The sequence below is a fragment of the Meleagris gallopavo genome, chromosome 8 (assembly GCF_000146605.3).
Source record: "Meleagris gallopavo isolate NT-WF06-2002-E0010 breed Aviagen turkey brand Nicholas breeding stock chromosome 8, Turkey_5.1, whole genome shotgun sequence".
Classification (NCBI taxonomy): Eukaryota; Metazoa; Chordata; class Aves; order Galliformes; family Phasianidae; genus Meleagris; species Meleagris gallopavo.
This window is the reverse complement of record NC_015018.2, coordinates 4,993,850-5,012,735: the sequence shown is the minus strand read 5'-3', so window position 1 is coordinate 5,012,735 and position 18,886 is coordinate 4,993,850. Positions and strand designations below refer to the sequence as shown.

Here is an 18,886-nt window from a genome sequence, read left to right as displayed (position 1 = left end):
TTATTTTATATATTTGATATATTTTATTTTATATATTTGATATATTTTATTTTATATATTTGATATATTTTATTTTATATATTTTATTTTATATATTTTATTTTATATATTTTATTTTATATATTTTATTTTATATATTTTATTTTATATATTTTATTTGTTGACTATATTTTAAACACAGTTTTTCTGGTAAAATATTTGTTCTGAGGTAAGAAGAAGAAAATAAATACAACAAGATGCTAAAATTTTAGAAGTATCTGTGTAGTTTTTGCTTTTCATTTCTTTCTCTGCTCTCAGCTGCTTGGATTTGTTATTGTTTTTCCATTCCATTCAAAGTCTTTCAGTACAAAACTATTCAATGTTATTTTGTGGAGAAAGCTTTTAATTTAGTGAGGCAAAACCTGCATTCAATAAAATAGTTTATTTGCTTATAGGATTAGCGTGAGGAGAATCTAGGGGAAGAGGAGATAAAACAGGATTTTCAGAAGTGTAAGAAAGTATGATTTTCAAGTTCTACTTGTTTTTTCATGTCCCATTAATTCCTAAAGCCTCCTGTATTGGTGTTTTTACACCCTAGAATACCTACTGCCAACACATAGGCTTGGAATTTATGTTCATCAATGATGTGGAGCAGTGCCAATGGATCCGGCAGAAGTTTGAGACACCAGGTGTTATGAAGTTTACAAATGAGGAAAAAAGGACTTTGCTGGCACGGCTGGTACGCTCAATGAGGTACGCTGGGGTGGTGCTGGGAAACTTCTCTGTGGCTGCTGGGTATACATCTACATGGGAAGCTGTTGGGTCAGTAAACTTCAGGTAGAGGTTAAGAGTTGAAATGAAACCTGGAATGAAAGTGGGTGTAGTTAACCTGGCTACATTATCAAGGGAAAGCATGTACTGTGAGGTTTATCAAGGTCTGTGTAGTGAATTTTCATGTTCTGTTTTCTTAGATGGGAAATGGATCTTTAGCACTCACACAGACTTTTGTGGCAAATGTGGCAATGTTTGGATTAGCTTTAGGAGAAATAATGGGGAAAAAATGTTTCAGCAGACTGGTGATATCCGTGTTAGAACATTCATAGCCTGTTTCAAAAAAAAGGAGTCATAACAAGGTCCCTTCCAACTCTAAGGATTCTATAACAACAAATTTGGGTGCTGATATTCTGCCATGCTTGTATCTTTCTGGTAGCATGTGGCCAAAAGAAATCATACTAACTATCAATTCAAAGAGGATTTTTAGATGAGTGGAATGTTAACATGAGTTTTGTTTGACTCACTGGGATGCTAACAGTCTCTTTGGAAAGCTGTGTCAAGATGGGACTGGATTTGGATATTATTTCAAGTCCAGTTTTTGTCCTTTGCCTTTTGAGGTACACTGAAATGTGCTGGCAGCAAGAGTTTTGTTCTCTGCAGTGTAGGAAAGCGTGTCTGGAAGCAGCTCATTAATTACTCCCATTGTGACTGTTTGTATAAAAATGCTTTATTTCCAGAGCCTGAATTAGATTCTCTTCCCAGGCATGAGATTTATGCTAGCTGTTATGTTATGAAACAGTTTGCATATCCCTTGGTAAACACAAGAGTTAGCAATATTTAAAGGCAAGTTTTTTGATTAAGCTTCTCTATTCAGAGACTTAAAAATGAAGGGTGCATTGGAAGTCTCGGAAGGTAAATTACCAGGCATTTTCTTTGCCAGTATTATAACAAGATTGTTTGTCCAGTTATAAGTTAAACAGAAATAAGTCACTTACTGGTCAAGTGAACGTTGCACTTGCATAAGTTCGTTTATCAAGCTCTCAGTGTAAATAATCTCCATTTCTCTGGAGAAAAAAATTTTTACTATTATTCCTGTTTGTCTAAGCTGTGGGAAAATCTGCAGTTTCTAGTGGCATGAAGCAGCCAAATGTTCATCTTTTACCAAATAAATTTTCTGCTGTAAATGGAAGAAAAAAGTTTTATTTAAGTTTCTATCCATCTAGTGTGCTAGTTTTGTCTGAAAATGAACAAGAAAAAAAGAAATCTGGTTTTGTGAACAACTGATTGGGCTCTTGAGAACAGTTTGTAAAGAGACTTTGTAAAGCTACATCATTTTACCTGAGAATCCTGTTATTAAAATTGTTACTTCTAAGTACATACTTCAGGTACTTGAAACTGCATTTTAAAGCAAGATTTCTCGTTCTTTGTGATGTTTACATATAGATTGTTGAACAAAAGATCTTCTCCCCACAAAACAATGACTGTTGATATTTGAGCTTTGTGCATTACTCAACATATCAGTGCTGGACGACTGTGTAGTCTGGACATCTTATACCCGTGCAGAGCCAAGTCTTTCCATATTTCCCCTTATGTTAGCACCTGTCTTACATAAAATTTGCTCCTTGCTGAGCACCAGATACATGTAGCAGTAGCAGCAGCTTGCCTGCCCTTGTGAACACACAGCAGCATATGGAGGCCTTACAAGTTGTGACTGAAATATTGTACTTCTACACGCTTATTGACAGCTTGACTTAAATTACAAACTTTCTAATTGTTCAGTATTGGCTTGCAGCTACAAAGAGAAGGAAAACTGTATACAATAAGGTATTTTATTTGCTCTGTAAGGCTTGGTGTTCGCATAGGGACCCCACTTTCAGTTCATGTGAACATCATGACCCCACTGACTTCTTCAGAATTATGGTGGCATGTTTTAGCCGAGGTATTCAATGTTTATCTAAGGAGAGTCTCTTCATTTCTCTTCTCAATTTCATTTCAAAGATGTAGATGTCAGCGTTTTATGTGAGGAATAAGCCGTGTCTTAATGGATTATGGCAGCGTTATAAGCCCAGACATTGCAAAGATGATTTTATACAGTTATTTTAATGAAGACGTATTCTCTTTGCATTTTTTATCTCCACGCTTGACAACATATGACCCTTTTGGTATTTGTTAAAAGGTACTTTTTAACCACTTGCACTGCCTCTGGTCCAAATGCATTAAAGAATGAAAAAGCATAGAATTGTCAAGGATCGACGCTTTTTTCCAGATGCAGCTGGACCAGAAATTCCTGTGTCTTTTCTCTTGGCATGTTTCCAGCCTTTACATCAGGCAATTTGTGGAGCTCTGCTATTGAAATAGGCATGCTTTCTGCTGCTGTTTTCTTTGAGCATTTAATAGTTACCTCCAGAAAATACAGATTCTCTAACTTTTTCAATCCATAGAGTAGACTTCTTTTCTAAGAAGGGCTATACATGGGAAAGAGCACCGTTTAACTTAAATTTTGACCAAGATGTGACTCTTCTGCCTATCTGAATTGTTTCAAAGTCAGGGTAAATAATTCTCAGATGGCGAAGGAGGACTTAATTTTGTCTTGTCTTCCTCTCTCTACCCCTTTCCCTAAAGTGTGACTGATCACTGGAGGCCTATAAGCATGTATTCGTAAACAATAAGTATTTGCTACATTTCTGTAATGTAAATACTGTTTCTTGTTGTTGTTTTTTTTTTTTTCTTTGGTGAAGATTTGAAGACTTCCTTGCTCGCAAGTGGTCTTCTGAGAAGAGATTTGGTTTGGAAGGATGTGAAGTAATGATTCCTGCACTTAAGACGATCATTGATAAATCCAGTGAAATGGGAATTGAATACGTTATAATGGGGATGCCTCATAGGTAATGCCAACAGGAAACACACTAGTGAATGGTTTTAGTCTTAAGGCAGGCTTTGAGCAGTTGAATTTTATTAATAAAATTGATATTAGAGAAGCTGTGGAAGCAAGAGTTTGTTACAGTGAGCAATGGCTATGCAGAAATGTAACAGATGTGTCAGTGACAGCTACGGCCTTTACAGGTGAACTTTGGAGCTGAAAGGAAGTGTGGCAACAGCAGTGATATTTATTCCATTGAGTCTAGAGTTGAGAAAGCAGGGTGAGATAGACATACTTCTGCGGTCTGTTAATTGCTAATTAATATCATGTTAAAACTGTTGGATAACTGCGTAATTCATTGCTTATAGTTGGATAAGTAGATGTTAAAAACTTTGGGAATGCATTAGAGGGGGATAGAATGAAGGGTTTCAAGCTCAGTAGTTCAAAGTGAACTACTGAATTGCAAATTTCTGACAGGGGTGTCTTGTACTTGTAAAAGCTTTATGCTCTTGACTCTGTTCAATTAACATTTTTGAGACATAATATTGTTTGGAATTTTCTTAGAGGTAGGCTGAATGTATTGGCTAATGTCATCCGAAAAGAGCTGGAACAGATCTTCTGTCAGTTTGATCCCAAACTTGAAGCAGCTGATGAGGTAAGGTGCTTCTTGAGTAGATATACCTAGAGAGATAAACATTCAATGTACTTTTTGGATACTTTTGGTTATAGAATCATAGAATTGCTCAGATTGGAAAAGACCTTAAAGACCATCACGGAGTCCAACCACAACCTAACCTGTTATAGTTGTCATAATAGCATTATCAGCTGCTGAAATGCACTGTCGTATTCTCTCATTTAAGGACAAAGGTCATTTGATAAAATTTCTTAATAAATTTGAAGACTATACTGTGCCTTTAACATACAGAAGGTGTCTTAGTTATAGAGCCTTTAAAAAAATGAGTGAAGATATGTCAGTTCCAGATGATTTAACTGAGTTTGTTGTATTCAGGAATCGTTGTCACTCTGAAAGCAATGCCTTATATTTATTTACATGGAAACTACAACAGATACAAAGAGCATAATAATAATTTGATAGAACAAGTTCTCAACTCCAAAGCACTGTTTTTCAGCATAGTCTCCATCGTTAGCTATGCATTTTTACAACTATGAACAAGAACCTGCATGCTGTGGTCATAGACATCTATACCAGCAGAGGTGACCCACTGTCACGACTGCTGAAATGCGCCATCCACTGCCTCTCTGAACTCACATCCACTGTTTGGTCTCTATAAACATTCAGCATGTGTCAATGGATGTCACTGGACACGCTTTTTTTCTACATGGAGGAATAAAATTCCACACCTTTGCTTCTTACACACTTCCATGTCAGATGCTGTTGTGTCAGACTGCTCCTCTGCTGCCATTTGTCATGCAGCAGCAAAATTGAATGGAATATCCGTGGAAAGTTCAACCTTTACTGCCATATACAACCAACGTCCTCCTCTGACATCATGAGCCAACATAATAAAACAGGAGGCATTACTTTTGGAGTGGCTTTTGTGTGTATGAAATGAGAATCAATACTTTACAGATATTTGTGGTGGTTTCACACTGACAGCTAGCTAAGTTCCATGCCCACTCTCTGACTTCCCCACTCAGCAGAGCAGGAGGGGAAAATGCAATGAAGCAAAAGCTCCTGGGTTGAGGTAAGGGCAGGGAGATGACTCACTAATCACTGTCACAAACAAAACAAGACTCATCATAGGGAGATCAATATAATTTATTGCCAAGTACCAACAGACTTGAGCAGTGAGGAGTAAAGGCAAGCTAAAGACATTCTCCAGTTGATCTATCTTATTCAGCCTCCAGTTGATCTATCTTATTCAGCCTCCAGTTGATCTATCCTGTTCAGCCTCCCCTCCCACACAGCACAGGGAATTGGGGTCTGTGTTCAGTCCATAAAATGGTAGCGCATACTGATGTAAAATTAGCTAGATCCATTTCTCAGAATGAAGCAGAATTTTCATACGTAGTCAGATGCAATTTGTATGTATAACATTCCTGAGTTTTGACTACATCTTGCACGTTAGGGATCTGGAGATGTAAAATATCATCTGGGAATGTATCATGAGAGGATAAACAGAGCAACAAACAAGAAGATTACTCTGTCCCTGATGGCTAACCCTTCTCACTTGGAAGCAGTCGATCCCGTTGTGCAGGGGAAGACAAAGGCTGAACAATTTTATCGAGGGGATACTGCAGGGAAAAAGGTAAAGGTTGTTTAATGTTATAGTAATTCTTGCTAGTGGGCTCTAAAGTATTTTTAATAAAAATAATTCACTAACAATTTTGTATTGCAGTCTTCCACTCTGCCCCCTTCCCAGAAGAGATAGATGGTAACCTATTTAACTAGATAAAGCTTTCAGCGTGTTGCCTTAAGGGTAACTTCAGAAGGCAAACTTAAAACTATTTCATTTGAGAACTGATCAAAGACAGCAGAATGCTGACAAGTCTATGGTTTATTGTAAAAATACAATGCAAGATGCTGCTATAATTTACAAAAATATGATTCTATTTCATAAGCACTACAGAAACATAGAGCAGAGAGATCATGCTGAGAATTGGAGTTTTACTTTCTAATGTGTGTGTGGTTTTGTGTGTGCAATCCTCCATCTTAGGTTATGTCCATATTGTTACATGGAGATGCTGCCTTTGCAGGACAAGGTGTCGTTTATGAAACATTTCATCTTAGCGACCTTCCTTCTTACACCACAAATGGAACTATTCACGTTGTTGTCAACAACCAGGTAATAAATAGAACATTCTTGAATCAATTTATGTACTTAGTATTGTTTGTTTGTTTTTTTTTTTTTGGCCAGTATCTTTATTTATTTATTCTTGCTTATTAGCTTGTTGTCTTGTATCCTCTGTTCATTAGAATGGCTAGAATATTCCTGAAAACAATCATAGTGTCTAGCAACTGACTGGATAACACTTCATCAGCTACATTTATTTCATTCAGTTTGTAACAACTGGGTTATGTTTGCTTTGTTTAGTTCGTGAGGGAGCAAAGGGAAAAAAGCTCATATGCCTTACCAAAATGAAAAACTGAGACTACTGCTGCATAAGTGATTGTCAAATGAAAGCCCAAGCGTTCAAAGCAAAGTAGAGGGTGACATCTACATTGTAATGGAAGTTCCTGGATTTTTTTTAGATTGGCTTCACCACAGACCCCCGTATGGCACGTTCGTCTCCCTATCCTACTGATGTTGCTCGTGTGGTCAATGCTCCCATTTTTCATGTGAATGCTGATGATCCTGAAGCAGTGATGTATGTGTGCAGTGTAGCTGCAGAATGGCGAAACACATTCAACAAAGATGTGGTTGTTGACTTAGTAAGTCTTGGTTTTCTTAACTTTTCATTCTGTGTATATGTATAATTCTTTTAAATTTTCTCTATTCAGGAGACATAGTTTGATTTGAATGACTTTTAGTCTCTTCTTTTTAAAAACAAAACAACAAAAAAACGATCTGCAATAAACTTTTTTTTCTACCAGAGGCTTCTATATCTCTGTACAACTATGAAATAGAAGAATTTCATTTTACATTTTTCATCACCAATGGAAACAATCTTTCCTTGTGTAGGTTTGTTACCGTAGGAGAGGGCACAATGAAATGGATGAACCAATGTTCACCCAGCCCCTAATGTACAAGCAGATTCACAAGCAAGTGCCAGTGCTGAAGAAGTATGCTGACAAACTGATCGCAGATGGGACTGTAACACTGCAGGAGTTTGAGGTACAGTATATCAATAGAGTGAAAAGGAACTTACAGAACTGTCAGCAGGAAGACACAGTTGTCATTGCACGTTGTCTGCTTACAAACCTTTCTTTCATTGCTTTGATTGAGTCTTCACCCTTTAATGCTTTCTGATTCAATTCGGTTTGCATTTAAAGCTCATTGCTACAGAGGTACTACTTTAGTCATATTTCTTACTTTAACACTTGCCTTATGATCTAATTAGGAACAAACTCCAAAGGAATGGAAAGTACTGTGAAGTAAGTAATACGTATAATAGGAGAAAAAGGAAAAATAATCAATTCTGAGATTTGTAGAAGATGTTGGAGATACAGGAATTATTCACCTCAAAACCATCAGTAAGATGGTGTTGGAGTGCTCATAGGTATAACCTGTAGCTTCGTGTTCATCACCAAGTGGCAGTTGTATTCAGCAGTAAAATAATAAAAAAAACCCAACCATGTAAGCTTTTTATTTCCTTGAAATAATTCATATACCTAGGTTCAAACAGAGATAACTTGAAATGTTCCAGAAGGATGAAATATCTGGTGCCCCTGTTGAGCTAGTTAGGTCTTTTCTAAAAGGAAGTATGTAGAGTGCAGATGAAACAAAGGATCTTTTGAGAAGATGGTATTGAGGATGAACTAAAAAGCATTCTGTTATTGTTAAGAATGATTAAAGTTTATGTGGAACTAGTTATCTTTAATTGCTCTAAGAGCGGACCAGTGCTGGCATGGGACTTAAACTGGATTCAGGATCCTGATTGGATATTTTGCTGTGCAGACTAATGTCCACTTTGCTGTTGATACTTCCAAGATGAGCTAGTTAAATCACGTGGATGTGGTTTTGAATTGAAATGTGGGTATTGTTGAACAGTTTGTTCTCCCTCAGCATACTGTTCTCTATCTGTTGCCACTGATGACTGTGACTCGCAGATCCTTAGCTAGAATCAGACCAGTTTTCTAGAAGGTTCTTTTCTAGTCTTTAGTAGTATCTGTAGCCTGAAGTAAGAGCTGAATAACGCTCATCTTAGAAATATGACTGCAAATTATATTCAATTCTGTCTTTTAAGAGTACTGCTTGTCACTTTGTCTCTCAGTCCTATCCTCTCTAACATCTTTCCAATAAACTAAATAATTTATTCAGAGTTATGTGGATAATAAGCATTTTTCTAGAAGACTTTTTGTCCTATTTTATCCTAGTTAAAATCCTAGATGAAATGAAAGCGTTTCCATAATTTTAACTAAGTTTTGTTCTGGAGTTAAATACTGAATGGGAGGTGCAAGGATGTTTTAAAAAGAACACTCTTATTCTACAGGAAGAAATTGCAAAGTATGATAGAATATGCGAAGAAGCATATACCAGATCTAAGGATAATAAGATTCTACACATTAAACACTGGCTTGATTCACCTTGGCCTGGTAAGGACTGTCTTTTCATATAACCTGGTGTTAATATGATTGTGCTTCTGTTTTGAATCCTAAGTCTGGAATTCTTCTATGTTTTATCAGCCAGTATTTCTTTAAAATAAACCTTTGGTTTGCCCGTGTTAACAGTAAATGAAACATTCTGCCAGATCAACTTGAAAGAGGATGGTTTTTTAAAAAGAAATGTGGAAAGTAAGATTGACACTTAAAAAGCCCTCTTTTCAGCTCACTAGAAAAGGAGAAGAAGAAAATATAGGAAGAAGAAATATGTCTCATCCTCTTTTTTTTCTTTTTGAGGGATTTAAGTGCCGTGGGCGTTTTATTGTCTACCTATGCCCACACAGTTGGACCTCTTTCACAAGAAGTGAAAGTAGAAATAAAGCAGATCATCATGTGTCTTCAAGATTAAGTACCGTTGTCACGCAGAAAATGGGAATATGGTTGTCTCTCTTTGAAAGGAGAAGAACAGGATTAGTTCTGATGTTTCTTAGAATGTCTGTTAATCAATGTGATCACCTCACTAGATCTTTACTTCCAGGATTCTTTAATGTGGATGGAGAACCCAAGAGCATGTCCTGTCCTCCAACTGGCATTTCAGAAGACCTGCTGACTCACATTGGCAATGTAGCTAGTTCAGTGCCAGTCAAAGACTTCAAAATACATGCAGGTCAGCTGGAATTTTTGTTTCTATTAGTGGCTGTATTTCTTGCTCAGATTTTGCTTTTCTGCAAATGAATTGCTATTGGATGTTTTCCAAGGAGGAAAATGCCTGTGACTTTTATTTCACCTCTTTTACCCTACGGGGAAAGGAGAATGTGACAGTTAAGGTTAGAATGAAAGAATCATAGAATTGCTTAGGTTGGAAAATACCTTAAAGATCATCAAGTCCAACCACAACCTAACCAACACAACCTAATACCCTAGCAACCCACAGCTATATCATGTCCCTGCGCACCACATCCATACAGTTTTTAAACACAGGTTCACACTGCTTGTTCTTGTTTTTTCGGCTTCACACTGCTTCTGTTCCCTACCTCCTTAAAATAGATTTTTCTCTGAGGGAGGTTAAACTCTTTGTAATGTTAAGTTAGTAATCCTTTGATTTGTCAAGTCCTTTTGTGAAGCACTTGGGGGAAGTAAGGAATCCATCTCAGCGCTATTCATGTTTTTACAAATGCTAAAAGCAGTGTTAATTTGAGGTTCACTTAAGACACTTTTCTTGTAGTTAGACAGTTTTCTGCTCGGAAATAGAGCTTGATCTTTTCAGGCCTAGCAACACTGCTGATATGCTATGAGAGTAATTTTAGTACAGCTGAATGAACTCCATGTGGGCAAATTCAGACACAGAAAAATGCTTTCAAGTTAGCATTCAGTGTTGATAGTATAAATCTACCTTCTTCTCAAAAAGTCTTAACTGTTGATCTGAAGGGATTCAGTTCTGAATTTAGCATCTATTATGGTAAAAAGCTAAATGTGCCTGTCACACTGGGAAGCTCCTGGCACTCTGTCAAGCTTCTGAGTGAATTCTTATACTTCCTGGTCAGGTTGAACTCTTAACAGCTCTGCAAGGAGCAAAGGCTCGTTCGTTCCCTGGTGAAACATGGAACTGCTTTGTATAGGGACCTTTTTTCTGTTATTGGCTAGGGAATGTACTTAGGATTAAAAGAAGGAGCTATCTTTTTTTTGTTTTGTTTTCTGGGCAAAATCTCCAGGTACTCTTTTATCTCCAGAATCACCCATTGAGGAATAAAATGTCTGCTGAAGATGTTCCATGTGTTCATATTCCTCTGGAATAATGAAAATAGGACATTACTACTTAGCAGCTGCAAGCTTATTGAGCGATATAACTCAAGATGAACTTTAAAACTCTTCTACAGATTTGCACACTTTGTTGGTGATGCTATAATTTTAAACTATAAATTCTAAAATGTAGTCAGCTAATAAAATTCAGTATTAGACATTCTAACTAAAAAGGCAGCCTCTCTTTATTAACTTGACCTTGACAGCAAGTATTATTTTTCATTATAATTATTCCATGTGGGCAAATAATTCTCTAACTTTGGTCTTCTACGTTCTTTTACACAGTTTAAAAGTCCACGAGAGGGGGGGAAAAAAAAAAAGGGAAGAACACCTTCAGAGTGCTTTGGCCTTCCATTAAAAAAATTTCAGTTTAGTATCTCCTGGTCTTCCTGGAAAAAGTGGAAGCTGATTTTCTTTTTGTCAAGTGTTTTGTATATTCTCTGGAAGAGACAAGTTTCAAGATTTTCTTATTTAAATAGAGACAAATTGTAAGAGAGTAGTTTTACATGGAGAGGAAACAGAGTGATTTTTGTAAAGGTTGGAAAAATAACAAAGAGAAGAATAGGAATACAGCAAATAGAATAACTTGCCAAAAGCATCAGTGCAAATGTACAAATAAGGTAGTGTTAAGTGACACTGAATTCTCTAGGCTTATATGCCTCAGCTAGGAGCACCTGTATGCAACTTCGAAGGGTATTTTATTTCCAAAAAAATTGCAGGATTACAACTCATATTTTGACTCACCAATGTATAATCTTCACTTGTAAATAAACCAAAACCAAACAACAACAGCAACAATTAAAAAGAAAAAACAAACAGCAAAACCAACAAAAAACCTACTCTAAAACCAACCTTTGCTTACCAACTGAAAATCCTTTGGTAGCTACTACAGTTTTTTATTTATAAGATATTCATCATATTGATTAATTTTGCTTGTGTCTTGATAGTACCTCCAGAATCCTATAAGACAAATGCTAAGAAAAAATGAGAGTGAGAAAGACAGAACTCAACAGATGATGTTTTCAGTCTTTTACACAGCAGCACTTGGTGGTAGATACGTGAAAATAAATGTTTATGAAGAAGTATCTGACCATGAGTCATTCTAATTGTTTTCAGAAAGTTTCTGGCAACAGAGTTCTCACTTTCTGCTGATAGAACAAAGTACAGACAATGTACAAACCTTTGCTTAGGAAACATTTTACTTTGCTAGCAATTCAAACCAAGGAGAACTAATATGGTCTACAGAGTGAAATGTCGTTTTAACTTGACTGCAGTTCTTCTGCATTTCATGAAGACAGTGGATCAGCAACTAAGACTAAAAGCAGCAATCTTTGAGTTCTCCTGATTAGTTCTCCTGTTCCTGCGTACTTTAGCCAGTGAGAAAAATGGTGAATGTAATCTGAATATCAAATATATCTGAAATAGATCCACTGATTTCTGATCTTTATTCCAATAGGACTCTCCCGAATTTTGAGAGCCCGCTTGGAAATGACCAAGAACAGGGTTGTTGACTGGGCCTTGGCAGAATACATGGCTTTTGGCTCTTTTCTGAAAGAAGGGATTCATGTCCGATTGAGTGGACAAGATGTAGAGAGGGGCACTTTTAGGTGAGTATTGAGATAACTGTTAAAAGCTGTCCCATACAAAGAAACACATTAGCAATTTTTAAACAATATGGTCTCTTGAGGGAAGAGGGTAGCTGAGGCTATTTAATGTGAGTCTTAGTGCCATAGATTCTAGCAGATGATCTCCTGTTTATGTAAATTGAATGTTTTAAAGAGTAGTATTTAAAGTAGAATAAATGAATAAACATTTTTAGATACTCTCTTCCTTATCTGACTGAAAAGCAGAAATTATTTCCTCCTACTTTTCAAGTAAAAATTCTGCCACAATCCACCTAATTGCTGAAAAGTAAGAGAAGGGCATTTGCTGCTACAAATTCTGAAGCCTTTAAATACTGCTCTAGTGGTAGCTTCTTGAAACTCCATTGTCCTGTGAACAAATATCTTGCCAGTTGGCAAGGCTCTTCTAAATGAAACAAGATCCTTTGTACTCTTGAAGACCATGGAGCATGAATGAATGGTAAATTTAATCACTTCATAAAATATATACAGTTCTGCTGCCTTACCTGTCTCTCCACGGAGTAAAATCTTAATGATGTATTTAATTGAACGCTTTGATGCAAAGCCTGTTGCTGGGGCTGAGTTAACTAATAGCTTCACTAAGCTTAATTGTGAATGCTCGCAGGAAAGGAAGAAATCTTGGCGCCTGACTTCTGTCGTGCAGTGCAGTGTTGTGTTTCTGTGCTGAGCTTCCTTTGGTACTCAGTCGCTGGGCTTTTTTTTTCCTTTCTACATTCTAATGGCAGCTTAACAAAATCTTTCAGACAAGACAAAAAAAAAAAAAAGCTGAAAACCTGAAGATTCTCCTTTCTCATCCTCCCAGTTTCTCATCATCCCTGATTTCAGTACCAGGGTCTTGTAAATGGCAAGCACCTCCTGGGGGAGAAATGCATATTTATTGTTCAGCAAGCTAATTACCTAATTCTGGTGAGTGCTTAGTGTTAAGTCTGACACACACCTATAGACTTGTCTTAAGAAGACTGATTCTCTGTATTCTCAGTTCTCTGACTGGTGGAAGAGGATTTGCCAGACCTACTGTCCAGATTTTCTCAGTGTTTAAGATGACAATAGTTGTTGCACTCACACAGAAATAGAAATGTAGAAATACAGAGATAACACAGAACAAATGTCACAAATAAAAGCTATTTTGACTGGCAAAGACTACCTGAAAATTAGTGTCCTACCTAGATTTTATTCTGCAGCCTTTAAAAAAAGAGTTAAAAAGGTATTCCTGTAAAGAGACTTGATTCTGTACCAGTCTTACAGCTAACTGACAACTGTGTTACAACACAAAATGTGACTTGCGTGTCTATATGCAAGGGCTGCTCTGAAAGCAGTGCCTCCTATTTTATTTTATTGGCCTACGGTGTCAGGCACATGGTGATAGGGGCAGTAGGGGTTGAACCTTTCCACCAACATTCCATCACATTTTGTTGCTGTGCAACAGATGGCAGCAGAGGGACAGTGTGACAAAAAGGCATCTGACATGAAGTGTGTATAAAACAAACGTGGAATTGAGTTCCTCCACGTGAAAAAAAATGGCACCGATTGGCGCTTGTTGATGCTTGCTGAATGTTTTAGAGACCAAACAGTGGATGTGAGCACAGCAGGGCAGTAGGTGGTGCATTTCAGCAGTTGTGATGGCGATATGAAAGACAAGTTGTGTTATGGTTGGCCATGCACAGCTATCATACCATGAAACGAAGAGCACTTGTTCATCACTGTCAAAAATGCACAGCTAATGGTGGTAACTATGTTGAAAAACAGTGTTTTGTACTTCAGCATTTGCTCTCTCAAGCAGTGTTATTGAGCTCTTTGTGTCTGCTGTCATATCCATGGAAATAAATAAGGAATCATTACTTTCGGAGCAACATGGCTATCCACCTATGCTTACTGTAATCAGCTTTTGCTGAGGAAATACAGCTTCACATTCAAGAAGCTTATGTCTTGACCACACCTTTTGTCTTCGTCTGAATGACAAAACCGAAACGATAGTTTTGCAATTATTTCTTCTGTAACAGAAGTTCTTATGTATTTTCTCCTTTCTACCTCTGTCTCTGTGTTAATCTTCAGATCTTCCTGGTTTTATTTTGTGACTTCTAAATAAATTTCAGAGCTTTTCTGCTAGTATTCATTGTTGCAAAGGGAAGCACAAAAGGACTCAGTCTTCAGTTCAGTATTGGCAGCTATACAACACACAGTAGTTGTTACTAGTATATTAACTGTCCTTCTGTTAGCAGTCATAAAGCTGGACATATTGGTGTGATTCACTCAGTTAGTCTGCTCAGAGAGTTAATGGATTGCAGTAATTACTTCAGTCATCTTTGTTTTGATAGCACTCCTTGGTGCCCCATTCTAATGCTGATTAATGGTGTTCCAGGGAACTGTAAGTGGTGTGAATGGAAATAGCAGGAAAGAAGATGAAACTGTTTCAAGTGTTGGCGCTCAGATTAGATTAGATTATTTTTTTGCGAGAAAGGTAAAGAATTGTCCTAAGGAAAAGATTAATGACATTTTCCACAAAGGAGAGTAAAGTGTTCTAGTAATATTTTTTTCCCTTTGATTTTTGATTTTTGTTAGTCTAAAATGTTGTATAACGACCCCCTGCCTCTACCTCACTGCCTTCCCTGTTCAACTTGCAATTATGTATTTTGAATTTCCTTGAATGCTGAGGAACAGTCTTGAATAATCGGTGAAAGTCTGTATGGTGCAGTAATTGTATTTAGACAATCATATTGTTAGATTTCAACCAAACTAGCATGTTATCTAAACCAGAGATAACTGTTGCATGCATGCTTTCTAGAACGTAGCTTTGAAAGTTTATCTTTGAAAATAGCACTGTTAAAACCCAGAGTGTTCTTAGCTAACAGATTTCAACGACTCTTTGCAGCCATCGCCATCATGTGCTTCATGATCAAGAAGTTGACAAAAGAACGTGTGTTCCCATGAACCACCTCTGGGAGCAGCAGGCCCCCTATACTGTGTGCAACAGCTCCCTTTCCGAATATGGTGTCTTAGGTATGTCTCGGGGTAACTGTCTGAGACTTGCTTATGTTTAAATAGGTCTCAGGATGTAGGAATTGATGACTGCTAATTTAGAGGATGCTTTTTTTTCAGATTTTGCTGTAAAGCAGTTAAGCTTTTTGGCTTACCAAATGCTGCTGCTCGAGTTTGCCAACCTTCAAAACACATAAATGGCTCCCTCTGCTAGTGACATCTAAAAACAAACTTTGCTTTTATTGTATTTCAATGTTACTGCATCCATACCAGTTTGATTCAGTTGGGAGCAAGAAAGTACGAAATAGGGATGTAAAATCCAGTCCAAATGCTGATTTCTGCTCCAGTCCTTCTCCCTGAAGGGTTGTTCTACAATACACTTACCCTGTTCATTATCTGAAGGGGGTTTTTAAAAATGGTTCTAATATTGTTTGTGGATGCCCCATCTCTGGAGGCATTCAAGGCCAGGCTGGATGTGGCTCTGGGCAGCCTGGTCTGGTGGTTGATGACCATGCATATAGCAGGGGCATTGAAACCAGATGATCATTGTGGTCCTTTGCAACCCAGGTCATTCTATGATTCCATGATTATATAAGCTTTGAGCTTTATTTTTTTTCCTACAGTGTGATACGTTTGATCTCTTGTTTCTAATTATAACATAAATTAAAGAAGATATGGGATACCTTCAAATTCTTTCTTCTAATTTTTTTAATATGTTGTCTCTAGTATGAGGCATATGAATATATAGTTTTCAATGTGCTTTTAGTGCAAAACTTTCTACTTTTTCCTAATGGTACACCTATTTGCTTAGATTGCTTAGAACCTGTATGTACTTAAAAAAACGTAAACTGGGAAACTGAAATAACTTTTGCTGGAAACATTACACAATATGGTAGCATTGATCTTATTACTATTTAACAGGAAATCACATAGTAATGACAGAGGATGAATTTCACTGAGCAAGACATTTAGAGCTTAGCTAGAAAGAGAGTGTAGGGAAAGGCTGTGAAAGAGATATATAATAAACTCTATCAAAGCTCTCCCTCTCAAGTTCTGGCATCTCTTAAAAAGGAATCGTCACTTTCCACAGTTGTGAATTTCAGTTGAAAGTATCCATCTGTTGGCAGCACTGGAACACATACCTAAGACTTTAATAAAAGGGGAGGAACTATCAGCAAAATTAAGAACACTTGTAGCGCAAATGCAACAATCCAGCCTAGCCTTATCTGAAGTGCTGTATTGAGAAAACAAATCCTTGTTACAGATGGCATTAATCATAGTGGAGTATGTTGTTGGTATTGGACAGTCATTTTAATTTGTGAATAGGTAACCTCCTTCTGACATGAGAAGGATGGCAAGAGGAATGTGGAGCACAGAAGAAATGGATCTAATAACTTATTAAAAAAAAATGTTATTGATTCTATAGATAAATAATGAAATACAATGTCATACCCATTTCATAACTAGTATGAATGAAAAAGATGAAACATTGTTTTAAAGATGGTAATTCATAACTGCTTCCTTCAGGGTTCCAGAAATACTTGACCACATAATCATTTTTGCATATGCTCCATATTACCTCTTGCTAATAATATTAAAATTAAAATGGTTTAAAACTGTAGGGTTGGAGCATGGGCTGACAAAGTGAGATTTTAAGGTATTTTTCTTGGCTCCTAGGCAGAACTGGCGTGAAGAAAACTTTGCATCTCTTTGAACTAGTATGTAATATTTACATGCAAACTAAATGGGAGAATGCAAGTAAGGATATGTACAAAGATAAGAAGAATTTGGCATAGATAAAAAAAAAATTCTGAAGTAAAATTTTTGCTTTCTATGTTGTTTCCAATTTCCTACTGTTTCTCACATTTTTGGCCAGGGGTTTCTTAATTTGAGTGTGTTTACAGTGCTACTGCAAATATTATGTGTAAGTGGGTCGTGGTTTCAAATAATGTATCTGAATTTGAAAGTGACAGATGTCTGAATGCAACTGAATTGTGATTTTGTTCCAAAAGTTACATCTCAATTGATCGATCTAGGAAGCCTAGTGTTGATATGATATGAAGGTTAATTCTTATTGCAAGAAATTCAAAACAGAATTTAGGTTGGTTTCTACACTGAAAACAGGAGTATACTTCTGTTCAATTCTGCCTCAGGAGATGTGATAAAAGGTTCCTAAAAGCTAACAATACTGATATTTTTAATTGTTAAGCATTTTAAATCCCTCTTGTATGAGATCTTCTCTATCAGTAAAGGGCATTAAATCAGCAGAAACAGTTGATAAGTGATTATTATTTTACTAAAACTGCTCTTTTTCTATGTTGAAATGTTTAGTTTATGCTCCCCTTTGCTAACTTCTGCATATCAGCCTTCTCGGATATGTTTATATTTGTGTATTGTATCTGTACAGAGACAGTGTGAGATAGCTCCTCTAACTGAATGCTTAACTAGAAGGGACATTAGATTGTTATCTGTCTAGGTATCATCATGGTTTTAGTGTCTGGAAGAGTGAGTGAATGTTTGCAGTTCAAGGAGCTGATTCTTCATGAGCGGTAAAACAGGGAGGAAAAAGCCAGCAATTTTATTTTTCTCAGCCTGCTACTTCTGCTGTGTAAGGGTGTTACACACAGAAATAGTTTGCAGTTAGGTGTTCTAAAGTATTTGGAGGAGGATGCAAAGCAATAAATAAATAAATAAATAAATTAAAAAAATAAAAAAAAATTGCTAAGATTTTAATTTATGACTGTAAACAGGCAGTAGCTCAGAGGCATTTTGGGAATTCCCTTTGTTTCTGTGAGTTAAAGCTAAGTGAAAATTGACCGAATGGATTCAACGGCTCGGCGTGATAAAACTGCAGATTATTTCCTTGGAAGGTGGGTAAGCCAAGAGCTGGCATCCACTCAGAGCTGTGAGCTTTGCACCAAATTATTGTTGTGCTGGTTAGGAACTCCTGGAGTAACCACTCCATTAAAAGTAGTACTCTAACAAGACTGTTTCCTCTTAGAATACAAAGGCAGTCTTGTTACAGCTCAAACAATTGCTTATGTTTTGTATACAGGAAGCAATCAAGTGTTTATATTGGGGCATTAAATCAGAGTGTTTAAGAAACCTCTACGAACTCAGTTAGACATCCCATGTCTACTGTTTTTAGCTATCTCCAGATTACTACAATTGAGCTGTGTCCCCTCTTGTCTAGCTGTATATTTTTCCTTTCATTGAAACAGAATGTCTGGGAGAATAAGCAGTGGTTGTGTGAAGTCATTTAAATTAATGTCTGTCTGCATTTGTTTGCTAGTCAAGATAGTAGAAGCTGAACTAACAGGTGCTCTTGTGTAGTGTCTCATCAGCATTTTTAAAATATTTGTCAGGATCTTCTCTCTTTCTTTACCACCCTCAAAATGATTTGTGTGTTATTAATTCTCCATCCTGGAGGAGCAGTTCTCTCTGGCAGGTTCATCATTGGCTTTGAGAGGTCTTGGGCTGTCATGTCCTATTCTGGGAGCTTCCAGAGAATGTCCAAGCATGATAGGCTTGGAACTAGTGCATAGCTCAGCACTGGTGTACAGCTTTTTCCAGGGGGAGTTAATGTTTAAAATACAAGACAAAGGAAAAGGACAGGTGTTGTTGAAAACT

General features: G+C 36.9%; 1 protein-coding gene across 2 annotated transcripts in view; it reads left to right on the top strand.

The window, feature by feature from the left end:
* OGDHL (oxoglutarate dehydrogenase like) overlaps nucleotides 1-18,886 on the top strand; it is a 49,867-nt gene that overhangs the window by 15,144 nt on the left and 15,837 nt on the right. The window contains exons 5-15 of one of the 2 annotated variants that reach the window (XM_031554348.1): nucleotides 578-732; nucleotides 3,492-3,638; nucleotides 4,178-4,268; nucleotides 5,704-5,883; nucleotides 6,292-6,420; nucleotides 6,828-7,007; nucleotides 7,258-7,410; nucleotides 8,729-8,831; nucleotides 9,376-9,504; nucleotides 12,094-12,244; nucleotides 15,150-15,277. In XM_031554348.1, the coding sequence (XP_031410208.1) occupies nucleotides 578-732; nucleotides 3,492-3,638; nucleotides 4,178-4,268; nucleotides 5,704-5,883; nucleotides 6,292-6,420; nucleotides 6,828-7,007; nucleotides 7,258-7,410; nucleotides 8,729-8,831; nucleotides 9,376-9,504; nucleotides 12,094-12,244; nucleotides 15,150-15,277 (1,546 nt within the window). The remainder of the gene's footprint in view (nucleotides 1-577; nucleotides 733-3,491; nucleotides 3,639-4,177; nucleotides 4,269-5,703; nucleotides 5,884-6,291; nucleotides 6,421-6,827; nucleotides 7,008-7,257; nucleotides 7,411-8,728; nucleotides 8,832-9,375; nucleotides 9,505-12,093; nucleotides 12,245-15,149; nucleotides 15,278-18,886) is intronic. The other variant, XM_019617451.2, reaches the window with a different exon arrangement.